The sequence below is a fragment of the Symphalangus syndactylus genome, chromosome 3 (assembly GCF_028878055.3).
Source record: "Symphalangus syndactylus isolate Jambi chromosome 3, NHGRI_mSymSyn1-v2.1_pri, whole genome shotgun sequence".
Classification (NCBI taxonomy): Eukaryota; Metazoa; Chordata; class Mammalia; order Primates; family Hylobatidae; genus Symphalangus; species Symphalangus syndactylus.
Window position 1 is genome coordinate 71,738,321 of NC_072425.2, and position 17,946 is coordinate 71,756,266.

At 36.7% G+C, this 17,946-nt stretch overlaps 1 protein-coding gene across 1 annotated transcript in view; it reads right to left on the reverse strand.

Moving 5' to 3' along the window:
• Positions 1-17,946, reverse strand: part of TMC1 (transmembrane channel like 1) — a 202,955-nt gene that overhangs the window by 113,868 nt on the left and 71,141 nt on the right. The window contains exons 4-6 of the mRNA XM_063636643.1: positions 14,172-14,343; positions 9,246-9,248; positions 8,247-8,372 (exon numbers count right to left, since the gene is read on the reverse strand). Of these exons, the coding sequence (XP_063492713.1) occupies positions 8,247-8,372; positions 9,246-9,248; positions 14,172-14,343 (301 nt within the window). The remainder of the gene's footprint in view (positions 1-8,246; positions 8,373-9,245; positions 9,249-14,171; positions 14,344-17,946) is intronic.

The window sequence follows — 17,946 nt, forward strand, 5'->3', positions numbered from 1 at the left end:
AGAAAAAGCCTTTGAGAAAAACCAGCATCCCATTTTGATTAAAACCCTCAGCAAAATCGGCATACAAGGGACGTACCTCAATGTAATAAAAGCCATCTATGACAAACCCACAGCCAACATAATACTGAACAGGGAAAAGTTGAAAGCATTCCCTCTGAGAACTGAAACAAGACGAGGATGCCCACTCTCACTACTATTCAACATAGTACTAGCCAGAGCAATCAGACAAGAGAAATAAATAAAGGGCATCCAGATCGGTAAAGAGGTGAAACTGTCACTGTTTGCTGATGATGTGATCATATACCCAGAAAACCCTAAAGACTCCTCCAAAAAGCTCCTAGAACTAATAAATGAACTCAGCAAAGTTTCAGGATACAAAATTAATGTACACAAATCAGTAGCTCTGCTGTTCACCAACAGTGACCAAGCTGAGAATCAAATCAAGTATTCAACCAGTTTTACAATAGCCACAGGAAAAAAAAAAAAAAAAAAAGTACTTGGGACTATACCTAACCAAGGAGGTGAAATACTTCTACAAGGAAAACTACAAAACATGGCTGAAGTAAATCACAGATGACACAAACAAATGGAAATGCATCCATGCTCATGTGGATGGGTAGAATCAATATTGTGAAAATGACCATACTACCTAAAGCAATCTACAAATTCAATGCAATTCTCATCAAAATACCACCATCATTCTTCACAGAACTAGAAAAAAAATTCTAAAATTCATATGAAGCCAAAAAAGAGGCCACATAGCCAAATCAAGACTAAGCAAAAAGAACAAATCTGGAAGCATCCCATTACCTTCCTTCAAACTATACTATAAGGCTATGGTCACCAAAACAGCATGGTACTGGTATAAAAATAGGCACATAGACCAATGGAATAGAATAGAGAACCCAGAAATAAATCCAAATACTTACAGCCAACTGATCTTTGACAAAGCAAACAAAAACATAATGTGGGGAAAAGACACCCTATTCATTCAACAAATGTTGCTGGGATAATTGGCCAGCCACATGCAGGAGAATAAAGCTGGATCTTCATCTCCACCTTATACAAAAATCAACTCAAAATGGATCAAGGACTTAAATCTAAGACTTGAAACTATAAAAATTCTGGAAGATAACATCAGAAAAACCCTTCTAGACATTGGCTTAGGCAAAGACTTCATGACCAAGAACCCCAAAGCAAATGCAACAAAAACAAAGATAAATAGGTGGGACTTAATTAAACTAAAGAGCTTCTGCACAGCAAAGGGAACAGTCAGCAGAGTAAACAGACAACCCACAGAGAGGGAGAAGATCTTCACAATCTATACATCCGACAAAGACTAATATCCAGAATCTACAAGGAACTCAGACAAATTAGCAAGAAAAATACAAACAGTCCTATCAAAAAGTGGGCTAAGGTCATGAATAGACAATTTTCAAAAGAAGATATACAAATGACCAACAAACTTATGAAAAAATGCTCAACGTCACTAATGATCAGGAAAATGGAAATCAAAACCACAATGCAATACCACCTTACACCTGCAAGAATGGCCATAATCAAAACATCAAAAAACAATAGATGTTGGCATGGATGTGGTGAAAAGGGAACACTTCACTGCTGTAGAATGTAGCAGTGTATGGGAATGTAAACTAGCAATATGGAAAACAGGGTGGAGATTCCTTAAAGAACTAAAAGTAGAACTACCATTTGATCCAGCAATCCCACTACAGGGTATCTACCCAGAGGAAAAGAAGTCATTAAACAAAAAGGATACTTACACATGCATGTTTATAGCAGCAGAATTCACAATTGCAAAAATATGAATCCAGACCAAATGTCCATCAGTCAATGAGTGGATAAAGAAATTGTGGTATATATACATGATGGAATACTACTCAGCCATAAAAAGGAGTGAAATATTGGCATTAGGGCCTGGCATGGTGGCTTACGCCTGTAATCCCAGCACTTTGGGAGACCAAGGTGGACAGATCACCCGAGGTCAGGAGTTCAAGATCAGCCTGGCCAACATGGCAAAACCCCGACTCTACTAAAAATACAAAAATTAGCTGGGTGTGGTGGCGCATGCCTGTAATCCCAGCTACTCAGGAGGCTGAGGCAGGAAAATCGCTTGAACCTGGGAGGTGAAGGTTGCAGTGAGCTGAGATCACGCCACTGCACTCCAGCCTGGGTGACAGAGCAAGACACCATCTCAAAAAAAAAAAAAAAAAAAAAAGACAGAAAGAAAGAAAGAAAAAGAAAAAGAAATATTGGCATTCACAGCAACCTGGATACAACTGGAGACTATTATTCTAAGTGAAGTAATTCAGGAATGGAAAACCAAATATCATATGTTCTCATTTGTAAGTGGGAGCTAAGCTATGAGGATGGAAATGCATAAGAATGATACAGTGGACTTTGGGGACTCTGGGGAAAGGATGGGATTGGGATGAGGGATAAAAGACTACAAATTGGGTTCAATGTATACTGCTCAGGTGATGGGTGCACCGAAATCTAACAAATCACCATAGAAGAACTGACTCATTTAACCAAATACCACCTGTTCCCCAAAAACTTATGGAAATATAAAATTTAAAAAAGAAAATAATCCAGAATGGTTTGAGGGTATGTTGGTAGGTGTGTTCACATGCTTAAATGTCCTCTTGTGTAGCATCTTTTATTTCTTCACAATGACAGATGAGAGAAAAACCTTCATGAACTAAAGTATAAACCATGATTCTTGCCTGTGAAAATCTTAAGCTCCAAGAAAACAGGAGAGAAAGGGTGAGAATGGAAGCCAAATAAATAGTTTTCCCAAAGTTTTCCCAACAGCTCCATTAATCAACCATGGTCTGTTTTCACTTTCCTAGAAATGTATTCATTCTCCCAACTAAAAAATAAAACAAAATAAAAAACAAACAAACAAATGAAAAGAAGTGTGAAAAGATCAAGGGAGATTGAGTAAGGAGGAATGTTACCTTAATGGCCAGCTGACAGTTTGAAGCACCTGTTTAAGTGTGAATGAAATCTGAGGATAACTTTCCTGGCTTTACTGGGTGTCTCATTAATAAATCACCAGGCCTAGCCAGCCAACGGACAACTCCCAGAAACATTGGGTCAGGGTGCTACAAAGCTCAGAAATTAAAGTAGTCAGTATAATAGCTACATAAACATTTTTGTTATCAAAATAAATCATTTTAAAATGGTGTCTACCAAAAGCCAATTCCCTGCAAAAGTATACTTGGAGTGTTTCTGTATCCTAATTTGTAGACTCATGAAATGTTAGAACTGTCCCTTCTCCAAAATAAGTTTCTTTAAATATCCAGCTAAGTGGGTTTTTAAAACTGTTTTTTTATTTTAATAGCCACAGAAGCATTCTTTCTTCCAATCAATGCTTTATATGGAAGTACACTGTGTAGAAGAGAGAATCCATAGGTCTGTTCTTGAAGCTGGCATTGTGGCCCAGTAGCTCTCCCTGTGACCTCTGCCTCCTTTGCCCTGATTTAATTTCACCAAACTGCTTGACTTTGGAGGACAGCAGTTTGAAGACCATGGTCCACAATCCAATTTATCTGTTTTATAATTGAATAAACTGAGGTTCAAAGAGGAGAAGTTATAGGAAGCACTTAGCTCAAAGTCCAAGTCTCAATTTTCAGTCTAAAACCTATTCTACTGTAACAAAATAAGGTGGTTGCTTATTTAGATTTAGTCACGAGGACTTTTAATCTACCACATATAATGTTCTGATACAGTTAAAAGTCTTAGGTTTCAAGACAAGTAATAAGTAGACCTGCTACTTTCTACCTGGGTATTTTATTTCACTTGTGGTGGCTGCTATCAGGTAAGTGCTGCGACCTCTTATAGGTAGGAAAGATCTAGTCATACAACCTCTGAGTGAAACCCATGAACAGCTTAAAAACAGATTATACTTTGTATTCTAATTAATGGATATTTTTAAATGAAGTGATTAATAAAAAATAGAAATTGACTTTCAAATAATTGGAAAATATGACAGTTTCCCTTAACCCCCTCCAAATCCCCACACGCACTCTTCCTCATTGTATAAATCATCTGTAGAGCTGAGTGTTCTGTTTAGTGGAGCTTTCTGTCTCTCAGAATTGAAAACAGCAGCTTTCATTCTGACTATATATCAGTAATTTTTAGATCAAAAAATAAAAATATACATTCCTGGTCTGGGCCAGACACACCTGCCTTTCCACCAAGAGATTATCATTCAATAGCTTTAAGGCTACAGGAATGTGTGAAATTGTATTAATATACAATAAAACATAGAATGAAAATCACAGTTTCCACAGTGATGAGGGAAAGGAGATGGCTTCCTTTCAGCTGTATAGAGCCAATTCTACTATCTCGAAAATGCTGAACTCTAGTTCCTGAGCCATGTTTGAGGGTTCATATGGATTCACAACCAATTCCTAGAGCTGCCTGGCTATGTAGCAACCACTTATATTAACCATCTTTTGACCTTAAGCCCTGAGTGTGCTCGTGTTCCTAATGGTAGATGCTCTTTAAAAATGTGGGAACTATCTCTGAGTCTCCCATAACACCCTCAGAACCATAAGTCGCCATTCCTGAGGCTTACTCTAAAATATATCTTAAAACCCTGACCCTGTCTAAAATATCTTTTAGAAGTTTCAAAACTTTCTCCAAGTCCAGAACAAGAAGGCTTCAAACCCAGGCACAGATTCAAACCTGTGATCAAAACATCTCTTCCAGTTACACTGAGCCTAGTATCTTGGATTTCACAGACTTAGCCAGGAGCGATGATGCCGGCTAATTTGGGGAATATTAATAACATAATCCTTAGAAACACGCTCTCAAAATTAGATGGCATTGGGGTAGAGAAACATTTACCTGCATGTTCTGTGAAGTACTAACTGCTTGTCTAATAATGTAGTTGGAATCTGATGGGGAGAAGCTCAATAGAGCATTCAAAAAAAGCTCAATAGAGCATTCAAAGAGAGATAAGTCAGGCACTTAAGTACCAACAACTTCATCACAGAGACTGAAACCAAAAGAATTAGGCTGGCCCCGGCCATGGCACCAGCTGGAACCCACAGGTGCAGCCACAAGGCAGAAACCACTTCTGGCCATGGAAAATCATCACCAGACTGTGAGCCTTGCTGACAAGTGAGAAGCCACAGTTGTTTCTTCTCTGGGACTAAATTTGTGCTTCCATTCTGTGAGCTGACTTTGGCTTTGAAGATCTGAATCACCGTCTTGGTAACATGCCTAGCTTGTTCCCCAGCTGCACTGGTAGGAGGCAGCAAATCTGAATGTCTACAAGGTCCAGCCAAGTAGCATAAACAAGTAATATGGATTGTTCGAGAATGGTGCAAATTGAAAAAGGAGTGCCCCATTAATAGAGGCCACGTGCTTAGTCCTAGCTGTTACTGTGATGGAAGAATGTAGGACCAAATCTTCCACTTGTTCATGAAAAGCTGAACATCTGAATATTTTACTCCCACTTTTAAAAGACTGAGGCTGGGTGCAGTAGCTCATGCCTATAATCTCAGCACTTTGGGAGGCTGAGGTAGGAAGATGGCTTGAAGCTAGGAGTTCGAGATCAGCCTGGGTGACATAGTAAGACCCTACCCCTACACAAAAAGAAAAAATTAGCCAAACATGGTAGTGTGCACATATAGTCCCAGGTGCTTGGTAGGCTGAGGCAGAAGGATCCCTTGCTCCCAGGAGATTGAGGCTGCAGTGAGCTAAGATTGCACCACTGCACTCCAGCGTGGGCAACAGAATTAAGACCCTGTCTCTAGAAAAAAAAAGTAATTTAAATTTTTTAAAATATTGAAAAAAATATGATAAAGAAAATACATTTCATGGTTAAAATGGTGAATTTTGTATTGTATATATTGCCATGATTAAAAAAAAATAAAAGAAAAAGAAACAAAAAACATGTGGGCCAAATAAAAAAACCTATAGTCTAGATTAGAGTCAGGTGCAGTCTCCTCATTGTCAGTGTCTGCTTTCGTACTAAGGGCTCGTATTGTCCTTCTTTCCAATGCTAATGCCTGTCTCTCCCCATTGCTAAAATTTGCTTAACGCTTGGACTCCAGACCAAGGCCTGAGACCTTGAAATCTGTCACAGGACTATGGCTATGTTTTAGAAGATCTGAGAATGGTCTGGTCCTGGATTTTGTTAAATTGTCAAATGCCTTACTTCCTTCTATTGCACTCTCAAAATCTTATTGTTTATCCAAACTAGTACCAATGTGTCACCATCCCACAAGGCTTCTGGGGTCTGATTGTGACTAGGTCTGCTCCCACCTAGACTTGCCAGGTCCCAAATTCTCTCCATCTCTCTTGTCACCCTTCAGAGATCAGGCATCAAGTCTGTTCTGAGACGAAGTAATAACTACAACTTAGGTTTCCCAGCTATGTGCCATCTTCTGGCACCGTGTTTTACATAAATTATCTCACTTTATAATTCCAAAAACTCTGTCAATAAGGTATAATTTCATAAGGAACCTGAATTGTGTAGAGAGACTACACAACTCGATCAAATGTGCACAGCTATTAAATGGGAGATCTGAGATACTAACTCAAATCTGAAGCTGTTGTCTCCTCCACTATCCTGCACGAGAGATACAGGCAAAGACCAGGGGGGTATTTCTACACCTCCATGCAGTTGGAAAGGAAAGGTAGTCCTTGGAATTTTTATTCAATCATATATTTTAGAAGTTCACAATATCGCTCCAATTTTAAGCTTTCTATATATAGTTACCTGTGGTTCCCAGGTTTGGGGATTTTATGGGCCATTAATATTTCAAATATATTTGAGGGGATCACATAGGGTTGCCAAACTTCTATTTTGCCAGGTAAGAATATTTTTAAAACCTATAATTTAGCATCATTATCACTTCGCTAAATGAAAATTATTTTAACGTACAGACACATGAGCATGCACACACAAAATTTGTAGCTCTGTGGAACATGGGATGCTGCTTGCCTTTGCTTTCATTTATGATGGATGTGTACATGAGCATGCAAAGGGAGTTCCCAGACTACAATTTTGTGGTGTTGCAAAAGTTTTCTGGGAAAACCATTGTTTAGAACTTGGAAAACCTTACTCTACAAAACAAAACAAAAATACTATAAATGATGGCTACGCTTCAAGCACACAGAGAAGATATAGAATATCTTTCTTTATTTTGGATATGAGGTAACTAAGGCTTCAGGAGGTTAAGCGATACCTTTAAATAGCACACAACTTCTTGCAGAACCAAGACTAGAAGTGAATTATCCTGATAGCTATTTCAGTTCTTGTTTTCATCATCAGAGACAATAATACTATACTATCATTTTTACAGCATTACGAGTTAAATAGGCTTGTGAGGGGATAGTTTTTAAAACTTACTACTATTTATAAAAATGATTTATGGAAGAAGGCAATCTTTGGCAAAACTAGGAGATGCAAACATAGCTGTTATCACAAACAGTTTCCCCTTACCTGCCCTTTCCTCCTCCCCCAACCACCAGGGCAGGGAAATATAGTGTGATCCTCAGGGGTGAATCGTCCCATCCCCAAGAATAGGATAATCACTTGACTTTTCATATGAAGAGTTTATAAATCTGTGTGCTCTGACTGTGTTTGCATCCACATTAGCATCAACATAAGACTGAAATTGGGTCACTGACATGTTCGGGGAATAGCTATTAGCATAACCTTTAATTGGAATCCTATTTACTGTTCTGTTGGCCTAGCATCTTCTCTGTGCTTTAATGTGAGCTGTCACATGAAAAGTTCATTTGAGACCAGGGCCCTGAAGAGAAACAAGAGTGTGCAATCCACACAAACTTGTAAAATTCAAATATATTATCTCTTTCAAAGAGATGGTAACAAATGTATTAAGCTAAGGAAACTCCAGTTTAAGGAACAAATGAATAAAGATGACCAAAGAATTTAAAAGACTCTAAATAATTTCTCAGAGTTGCTTCCAATTTATAAATATTAGCCCAGTCTCTCTAGTGATAAGGAACAGATATATGTGAATATACATATATTTGGGTATATATGCAGAAATATGATATACATGTTTATGACTGTGACCATTATATTTAATGAGTCACATATAAATGATATATATAGTATTACATATACTATATATACAGTATATGTGTATATATATATATATATATATATGAAATATTCAGAGGATTTAGAAAATCAATATCAGGGAAAGTGTTTCTGCTTATAAAAAGTGGCACCATACTTGAGAACTTCAATTTTCTTCTCCATCTTCCATGGTTTGCATTTGACAGTAGCAATCACTTGTCTTTTCTCATCTAACTCTGCCTTCAATCTTTCCAATTCCTCTTCATCAATTTCTTCTTCTTCTCTTTAAAAGTAAAAAAGAAACACCTTAATAAAGTTAAGCTTTGCTTGACTTTGGTACTTGAGGAAGGCAGATATCAGATATTTAGCCCATTTTTTTTCAATGTGACCATATACAGTCAACATTAGGACCCATAAGCATGAGAACTCAAATCTGAACACTGATGCAGGATTACTGGAACTATTATAACTTTAAGCAGTAGCGTTTGCCTTCCTGAATCTGAATCTAAGCCGTTCTTTTTTTTTTCTGTTTCTTTTTTTTTTTTTTTTTTTGAGACGGAGTTTCGCTCTTGTCACCCAGGCTATAGTGCAACGTTGTGATCTTGGCTCACTGCAACCTCTGCCTCCCAGGTTCAAGCAATCTGCCTCAGCCTCCCAAGTAGCTGGGATTACAGACACCCACCACCTAGCCTGGCTAATTTTTATAGTTTTAATAGAGATGGGGTTTCACCATCTTGGCCAGGCTGGTCTCGAACTCCTGACCTCAGGTGATCCGCCCACCTCGGCCTCCCAAAGTGCTGGGATTACAGGCATGAGCCGGGCTTTTTTTTTTTTTTTTTTTTGAGACAGAGTCTTGTTCTGTTGCCCACACTGGAGTGCAGTGGGACAATCTCGGCTCACTGCAACCTCTGCTTCTCAGGTTCAAGCAATTCTCCTGCATCAGGCTCCCCAGTAGCTGGGATTACAGGCACCTGCCATCTTGCCCGGCCAATTTTTGTATTTTTATTAGAGACGGGGTTTCACCATGTTGGCCAGGCTGGTCTTGAACTCCTGACCTCAGGTGATCCACCCACCCCAGCCTCCCAAAGTGCTGGGATTACAGGCGTGAGCCACCACACCTGGCCTAAGCAATTCTTTTATGTCTAGAGCCTCAGACTCTCTGAACTAGAAAATCTGTGGAAAGAATAATTACAGGTATATCAAGATATTTCCCTCTCTTCTTTGTTCCCTTGAATACCTTCCCTCAAGTCTACATTTCATTTAAATATTTTATTTCTCAATAAGGATAATAAATTAGGGGTGAAGATGTCTTTGCCCTTAAAAATTTTGTTAGCCCTGTCTCAAGAGAAAGAAAGAAAGAAAAATTGAAATCGGGAAAAACAAAAATCTATTTCTCAAAGGTAAATTAATGTTATCTGTTAATTAAACTTATAACTTCAGTTGGTAAAATTCACCTTGAAATATATTTGGTGGAAGTGAATTCTTTGAAGAGACCTTCAAATGAATTTAGTTCCTACTGAGCATGAGATGTAGCTTTTCTTTTCTGTGTTCCTAGTATTACAAAAACACTATACAGTCCAGAACTCAAAGAAAACGAAATCTAAACAAGAGCAACATAATTTTAAATCGAGGCATGCAATACCACATTGTAGAGATCAGCTTTTTGGTAATAGATTATTTCAGTTTTTAAGCTATTGTCCCAACTTCAAACACACCCTCCTACACTTTAATATTGTGGTGCTGGGGCTGGTATTTTGTGAGTCATATTTCTGCTTTGTTAGCTGGGTCAATGTAGACTCCGACAAAAGGGGATACTGAAGAGGGTCTCCGTCTTTCCTGTGGCTTCCTCTCTGCTTCTTATTTGCTTTGTGGGGTGACACTTCCTCCTTAGCATCTCTTCTTCACTCCTGGAGCTGAGAGTCCTTGCCATACTGCAAGTGAATCCCTATCACCAATATTACCAACACTAGCAGAACCAGCTTCATCACCTCTCCCATAGAAACAGCACCACAGAGCATCAGCCCCTCTGCAGAGGCCTGAGTTTCAGCTCCTAGGGTCTTTCCTCTACACTACAGTGTTTTCATTTCAACCCTTTCCATTGTTCCTCCAGCCCTTGGGATGGTAGCTGCTTCCAGTAGTTACCGTCACTATGATACTTTAGTGTTCTCTTTTTACCTTTTCTGCAGTCTAATTAACATTTATACCTCCTAACAATTCACTTATTAAATTCTCTCTGTTCAATTAACTGTTGAAGTTTCTCCCCTCACTAGATACTGACCGATAACAAAAATTGTAATCCAATTCGGTATTACTCAGAAAAATAATTTTTGACTAGACACAGCAGAAATAAGGCAAAAGCTGCTTTTTAAAGTTCCAGCTAAGGAACAGAACATAGCCACAGTTTTATAGTTCACCTTACAAAATGACTTTCAATCTCCTTTCTTTGCCACCAATCTATAGTTTTTAATCATGCTGTGATTACTGAAACAAAAATTCATATTAACCCTTTAAAATAACACTTCCTATCGACAGTTTGTTTTTTGGACAATTCAAACATTTTGCTTAGAATAATCATCATGGTTCAAGAGAACCAGGGAAGTACACTCTTCTAAGATATATCTCTGATAGCCATTGGGTTGTTTCTATTTTAATTATTTGGTGTTTTTCATATAAAAGCCTATGATGCTGTGCAGCCATGGCATAAAATTTTTCAGGATTTTTTTTTACCCCATCTATATCCACAACTTTTTTTAAATTTGCCAATTAGAATGATATGTGGGTTAGTTTGTCTTAGGAGGTAAAGATGTGTTTTAATTAAAATTATTACAATTGTTTCCAAGCAAACATAGAAATAACTTTAAATTACATAGATAGCAGTTTTATTGAAATATTTTCAGAAACTAGCAAAAATAAAATAAAACAGATGGCAAGAAATTATCAGTAATAAAGTCAATTAGAAAAAATCTTTATGCTTAATAATTTAATTGCTTGATATGTTAAGTCTTTAACTTGCCAACCATTTCAAAATAATTCATGATATTTACATATAATTACCTTAAAGCTTTACATTACTGAACTTCCATTAAGAATCACATGTAAAACAGCATCTCTAATCCAACATCACCAAAGAATGAAAGAATTATCTATTTGATGTGTGGATTTGCCAGGTAACTAAACCTACAGGCCAACTTTCAGAAACTCTTTAATAGAAACAATTCTAACACTAATTAAATAGTTTATAAGTTCATCTTGTCCAAATTTCAAGTCCTTTAAAAATCATATGAAATGTCTTTAATAATCCCTTTTCTAATTATCCCTGTGAGAACAGTTTTCACCTCTCTGAGACTCCAAGCTACTTTGTTTGTATTTCTCTGCGACACATATACTGTCTTATATCATAATAATTTGTATCTAAGTGGCCTATCCCTTACTATATTACGGACTTTTGAAGATTGCAAGATTGCGGGCAATTACGTGTTCATATCCAAGTATCCCAAAGATATAAGCAAATTAGGTTGCACAAAAGTAGAGCTGGGTAAATAACTTATTGAATGAGCATATGTGTACAAAACTTTTCTGGATTGCTCAGGTTTATCATCATAAACCCAGCACTCAAAGTACACTAAAATGTAACAACTACCTCTGAGATTATTATGGTATGGAAAAACGTTTATTCCTGTACTAAATGATCTCAGATTGGTATATCTTTTAAGTCTCTGTTGTTAATTGTTTATTTCACCAGGAGGATCAGGCTGTGTTACAGGGTACAGTTGTTGACACATAAGTTACCCTCAAATATGAAGGTAATTAAAATACTTTTCTAACCAGCATTACAGGAAATCTGCTTTTCTAGAATCACTCAAAGAAAGGGCTAATCATATTAAAAGGCATAGGCATGCCTCATCTAAATTTTCAGGCTAATCTGTGCAAGAATGGTTTTCTATCTTAAGTTTGATATATTTAAACAACAGTTGTTAGGAAGAAGAAGGCATAATATGCTGAATTTCTCACTGCTATGAATATATTACTTATCCACTTAAAACTGGGTCAGGAAAAGCCTGTAATATTACTGGAAATACTCCAAAATGTCTAACAAGGCAGTGTTTTTTTAACTGCCTCCAAAGATAGTTAGCATTACAACCTTGGTTTTAGTTGATTTCAAATGTTGTGTCAATACAAGGGAAATTCCCTGAGGCATTACTTGAATAGTTAAATAAAAAATACCCTGAATTAATTAAACTAAATAAATGTGCCCTGATTTGCCTACTAATCTTTCTTAAAAATATTATCTAAGATTTTCTTTTAAAAAAAAGATGTTTATCTTCAAAATGAACAATAGAAAATAGACTCTAAAATAGAGAACAGAACTATCAATAATCACAACTAATTTCTGATACTATTTATAATAGATGCACAAATTGTCACAGCAAAAATACAATTTGCAAAACCTATGGAGACAGTTAGGTTATGTGGAAGAGTGGGAGGTAAGGGATCTTGATTCTCAAGATCAAAATGAAAGTGAGGCCAGCTAGGAAGAGACACTGTCATAGCCACAGGATCCAGTTGCTTCACATGGCCCCATTTCCTAGAAGTTGAGCAGTTGCCATGAGGGCCATCAGCAGACGAAGAGAGCAGAGGAATTTCTGCCCAACTCATCTTTTTAAAAGGATTTTTTTGAGGCATAAATAAAGAGGAAAAGCAAATTTTGGAACACAACCTATATCACGCATACATCAATTGGTGATGTTTTCTCAATGAAATACCACCGTTGGAAAGCATAAGCTTTGCTAAATAGGAACTATTACTACATAATAATGGAACTAACAATCATAGTAATACATGGGACATAAAAAGGTGTTGCATTTTATTTTTGAAAGGAATAAAGCATAAAGAAACTTTAAAAGCAGATATAAATAAAAAATACTAGAATCAAAATTTAAAAGCAAGTTTTGTCTTGGTATTCAAAAGGGAGAAAGGAAAAGCTGGGGAAGAGGAGGAGGAAAACTTAGACATGAAGTAGATGGGGTTATTCTTATTCTAAAAGAAACCATTGTTTGTTAATGCTAAGCTTCTCTACTTGACAAATTTTTCATTCAGTTGTTTTTAATGACAATCATTTATAAGGAATAACACAATAGTTAGAGCTATTGAGTACAGAAGTGTGTCATCTTGGGAGGACATCTTAGAAAGTTCCTCATGCTTCAAAGTCCTAGGAGTGTTTGGAGGAGATTCCACCACCTGATGGCAACTCACATGGCCCTATTACCTGTGAGTTGTGGAACAGGTTGGCTGTTGTCTGGCATTCTTTCCAACGGGTCTAGGTTTTCTCTTTAATTAGAGGTGTTTTACACACACACTTTTCCTACCTGCCTGCTATCTGCAAATTTCCAAAAAGCAAAAAGAAGAAAAGTATTTTCTTGGATTTTTCCTAAACAGCATTTAATGAATTATTCTACACAAAGTCAGCATTTACTAAAATATTTTCCTGGTGGAACTAAAAGATATTGAGTTGTATTAAAAAGAAAATGACAACCCAAATCCTCTGTAACAAGCGCTAGCACACTTTCTTTCTGTAAAGGGCCAAATAGTTAACATTTTAAGCTTTGAGTGAGATATACAACTCTGTCCCATATTTGTCTTTGCTTTTTATTAATGACCCTTTAAAGCTATAAAAACCATTCTTACCTCTTGGGCTGGATTTAGCCATAATTTTCCAACCCCTGCTCTGTAAGATAAAGTGATGTGTGCTCACTATTTAGGAGTTTCTACTTAACCTAGATAACAATGCAAACAATTAGTGGGGAAATTTTAAAATATTTAAATTAACTGTAATATGTCAATGACCTTGATAATTCAGATCCTTCATAAGAGAATTTCTCATGGTCCATTTTTAATATATATTCATTTTAAAGTTCTATTTTGACCATTAAAATACATTTAATTAAGTAGAATAAAATAGCATCATCAGATCAAGGCTGTCTTTCTAAAAGCAGTTTTAATTACCAATTTGAAGGTCAAAGAGTATCTGAAAGGAGTGATCTTCAGCATTGGAACTTTTGAAAGACTCTGAGAACTAACTTACGCTCCTCTCTTTAGCCTCCTCCTCCTCTCTTTTTCTCTTGCCTTCCTTGTTTCTTCATCCTCTGGTTCAGGTTCTGGGTCATTCTCATTGATAACATCTCTGGTCCGTTTCCTCTTTGGTCTCAAGCTCTCTCTTCGAGGTAGCTTATCTTCCTCCTCCTCTTCCTCTTCACCTAAACATAGCACTTGATTCAATGAGTAATGTCAGAAAATGCTTCCTCCCACTACCAAGCTTATTCTTAGTTTTTAATAACTATTATTACACATCTGACAGCACAGTCTAGCAATTCTCCACATCATGATGGGATGCATCATGGAATACATATTTCATAGCCCATCATTTAAATAAATGTATCTAGATTTCCATTTCCATTGTGGTTCATTGACTCAAATAGGTGAATGTGGATTCCCAAATTTTAATAAGTTTTTGAAGAAGTTCTAGTCTTCATTTACTTGAGTAACTAAATAGCTTGGTGGTTAACATCATACCATGACCTCTAAGACCATTCAAGTAAGTCCAAGTTTAGAGATTACCATTCCATTACATAATTGTTGAGTGATTAACCACTTCATATTTATTACTACTTCTATCTTAGAACAAAGAAGAGGAACATTAAAGAGGTGCTACAAACTAGAATAATTTTGGAGAAATTCATTCAAACTTTGATGTTCCTCCCAATTTAAATTTTCTTCATTCTTGATTCTAAATATTTTTCTCCTTTTCTCTCAATATTTTTGTTCTTTTCTTTAAAAAAAAATAGTAGTATACACATTTGCTTGATCATTTATTTCTTATGAATAGAAATAGGTAACTTATAAATTTAATGTAAAATTGAGAATAATGACAGCATTATTTTGTTTAATCATCAACTAACAATGAATGCCTCATGTGTTCACAACTTTTTAGGATACTTCCAGGCAAAGAATAGAGAGATAATTAAGATAAAAGACAAAATTTCCTTCACAAAGTTTATAACATAACATTACTATTTCAGTTTCATTTCTATTGCTCCTAACCTCCAACATTTAGCATAAACTATTGTAAAAAATTAAATATTACAGTTATCATTACTCCCTTAAATAGAGGCTACCCCAGAGAAAAAATTATATTTCAATGGAAAACTATGAATTATCTGCAGCATACCTTTCTGTGTTATCTAATTCTGATTTTATGAGAACTATGTGACAACTTTGAAAATTATACGTAACCATATATAGCAATACAAAACACTTTTTATCTGTAGACATCCAAATGAACTCTTTCCAAAGGAGAGACAAGCCCCCTTTCAAAAAACAACTTTGCTTTCATTTGTACAATCATTTCAATATTTATTATCTATAAATGTATTTATTCTTTGGACTTTCCTTTGAACTGATTATAGCATCTCACAAGTTGTTTTATTAGTTAAATATGTTCTTTTCACATACGTGTGAGTCATCATTTTATTTTTTCAAAATTATCTTTAATTACCACTTGTTAAAACTTTTTTATTGATATTTCAGGTATAAGATCTAAATATTACATATATTACTAAATGTCAGGTAGCAGAGAGAAAAAAACAGAATAACTTTACTTTTTTTTTTTTTTTGAGACATAATTTTGTTCTATCACCCAGGCTGGAGTACAATAGCATAGTCTCGGCTCACTGCAACCTCTAGCTCCAGAGTTCACACAATTCTCTTGTCTCAGCCTCCTGTGTAGTTGGGAATACAGGTGTGCGCCATCACACCCAGCTAATTTTTTGTATTTTTAGTAGAGATGGGGTTTCACCATGTTGGCCAGGCTGGTCTTGAACTCCTGGCCTCAAGTGATTCACCTGCCTTGGCCTCCCAAAGTGCTGGGATTACAGGCGCGAGATATCGTGCCCGGCCTGTAATAACTATTCTAACTGGGCTTGGAAAACTATATATATTCTGTCATCCAAATCAAGAGTGAGTTTCTGTTTGTTTAATATTGTGGCAAATGTATGTTATTTGAACCCCATCGTGGCATTCTGAATATTTACCCAGCTTTTATTAGCCACATTAGTCACTAATTAAAGAAAGGACAAAAACTTGACAGGAGGCGAGAAACAATTCACCCACTAATAACTCACAAACCCAAGCAGCTACTTGGTATTCTGAATTTTAGTATTTTTTATATTAAAACTAAACTACTGGGATGACATCAACAAGACGACACAATAGGAAGCCCTGGACTGGCCTTCCCTCATGGACATAAAAGTTCAACTACAATGTGGAGATAAGCTCCCTTCGTGAGAAATTCAGAAACTAGTTGAAAGGTGTCTGCACCCTAGATGAACCCAAAATTAGCTAGGTAGCTGGTAGAAAAATCTGGCACACCCTCACACCATAATCCCTCTCTGCTAACACAACACCATACAATTGGGAGGAAACCATTATCTCCCAGTTTCTCCCTGGGGAGGGGAGAAAACAACTGAACCATGTGTCCAACATTCTGATTTTTCTGGAGGTTCCCAAAGGACTGGTTTCTGTCTTGCCAGAATCTGATCACTGACAGGAAAAGACCTCTGGTTGGGAACCAATGAGAGCAAAGATAGCCGTTTGAATAGTATGCCTCACTCAAATAGCCACTCCCCCACCTTAGCACAGAGTGACCAGATGATAAACACGAAATCTGCACCTCTCTGGGAAGAAAAACAGTTGGATAGTGCATCCAAAACTCCAACTTTTGGAAAAAATGACTGGACTGGCTTCTGTCCCACTTGTCTCCTAGAGCACTAATAGGACCCAGCATATTCTAGATGGCCCAGGGCCACGGAGAACAAAGGTGAAGTTTTGAATTAGTTTGTACTCATTCACCAGAACCCCTTCCCCCAGTTCAGCATGACACAATTGGCAAGAATTCCAGCCCTTGACTTGCCCCTGAAATGGGAAATAAAAGACTGAAATATATACCCTATGTTCAGACTTTTCAGGAGGCTGCCTAAGGGAATGTCCAGTCTCAGAGCATGGACAGGACCCAGCACACTGTTGATGCCTAGGGGCTACTGGAAGCAAAAAAAAGAACTCAGGACATGCTGCTTCCTCAGAAGACACATGTTATGACAGAAGGACACTGGAGGGAACAAGAGATTATGAATTCTTAAAAAGAAAAAGGTCAACTGAAAAATCCCTCTTATTGGGAATTTACACACACAAGTCCAGAGATAATGCATGCACAGGAAATGTTTGAGAGGCCCAAGAATCTCTGGCCTCGCTCATTGGTGAAACTCTTCTTCTGTACAAGGCTAATCCTTCTCCTGAAGGCTGGGAAAAGAATTGGTTTTTTCTAATATATGGATACCAAAACAAACAAACAAAATCAAGAAAAACAAAGAAACAGGAAAACATGCCCCAAACAAGAGAAGAAGATAAAGCTCCAGAAACCAGCCCTAATATAATGGAGATATATGAATTACTTAACAGACTATTAAAAATAACTCATAAAGATGCTCAACAAATTCAGAAGAAAAATGCATGAACAAAGTGAGAATTTCAACAGAAATAAAAATATAAAAATAACCAGAGATAAATATTGAAGAGTACAAGACAATAACTGAACACAATAACTGAAGAATAGAGTAACAAAAATTCACTACAGAGGTCTAACAGCAGACTCGATCAAGCAAAAGAAAGAATTACCAAATTGAAACATAGGATGTTTGAAATTATAGTTAGAAGAGAAAAACCATAAAAAGAATAAGAAAAAGTGAAGAAAGTTTTATGAGGGATCAACAAGCAGACCAATATGTATACACTATGGGACTTCTGAA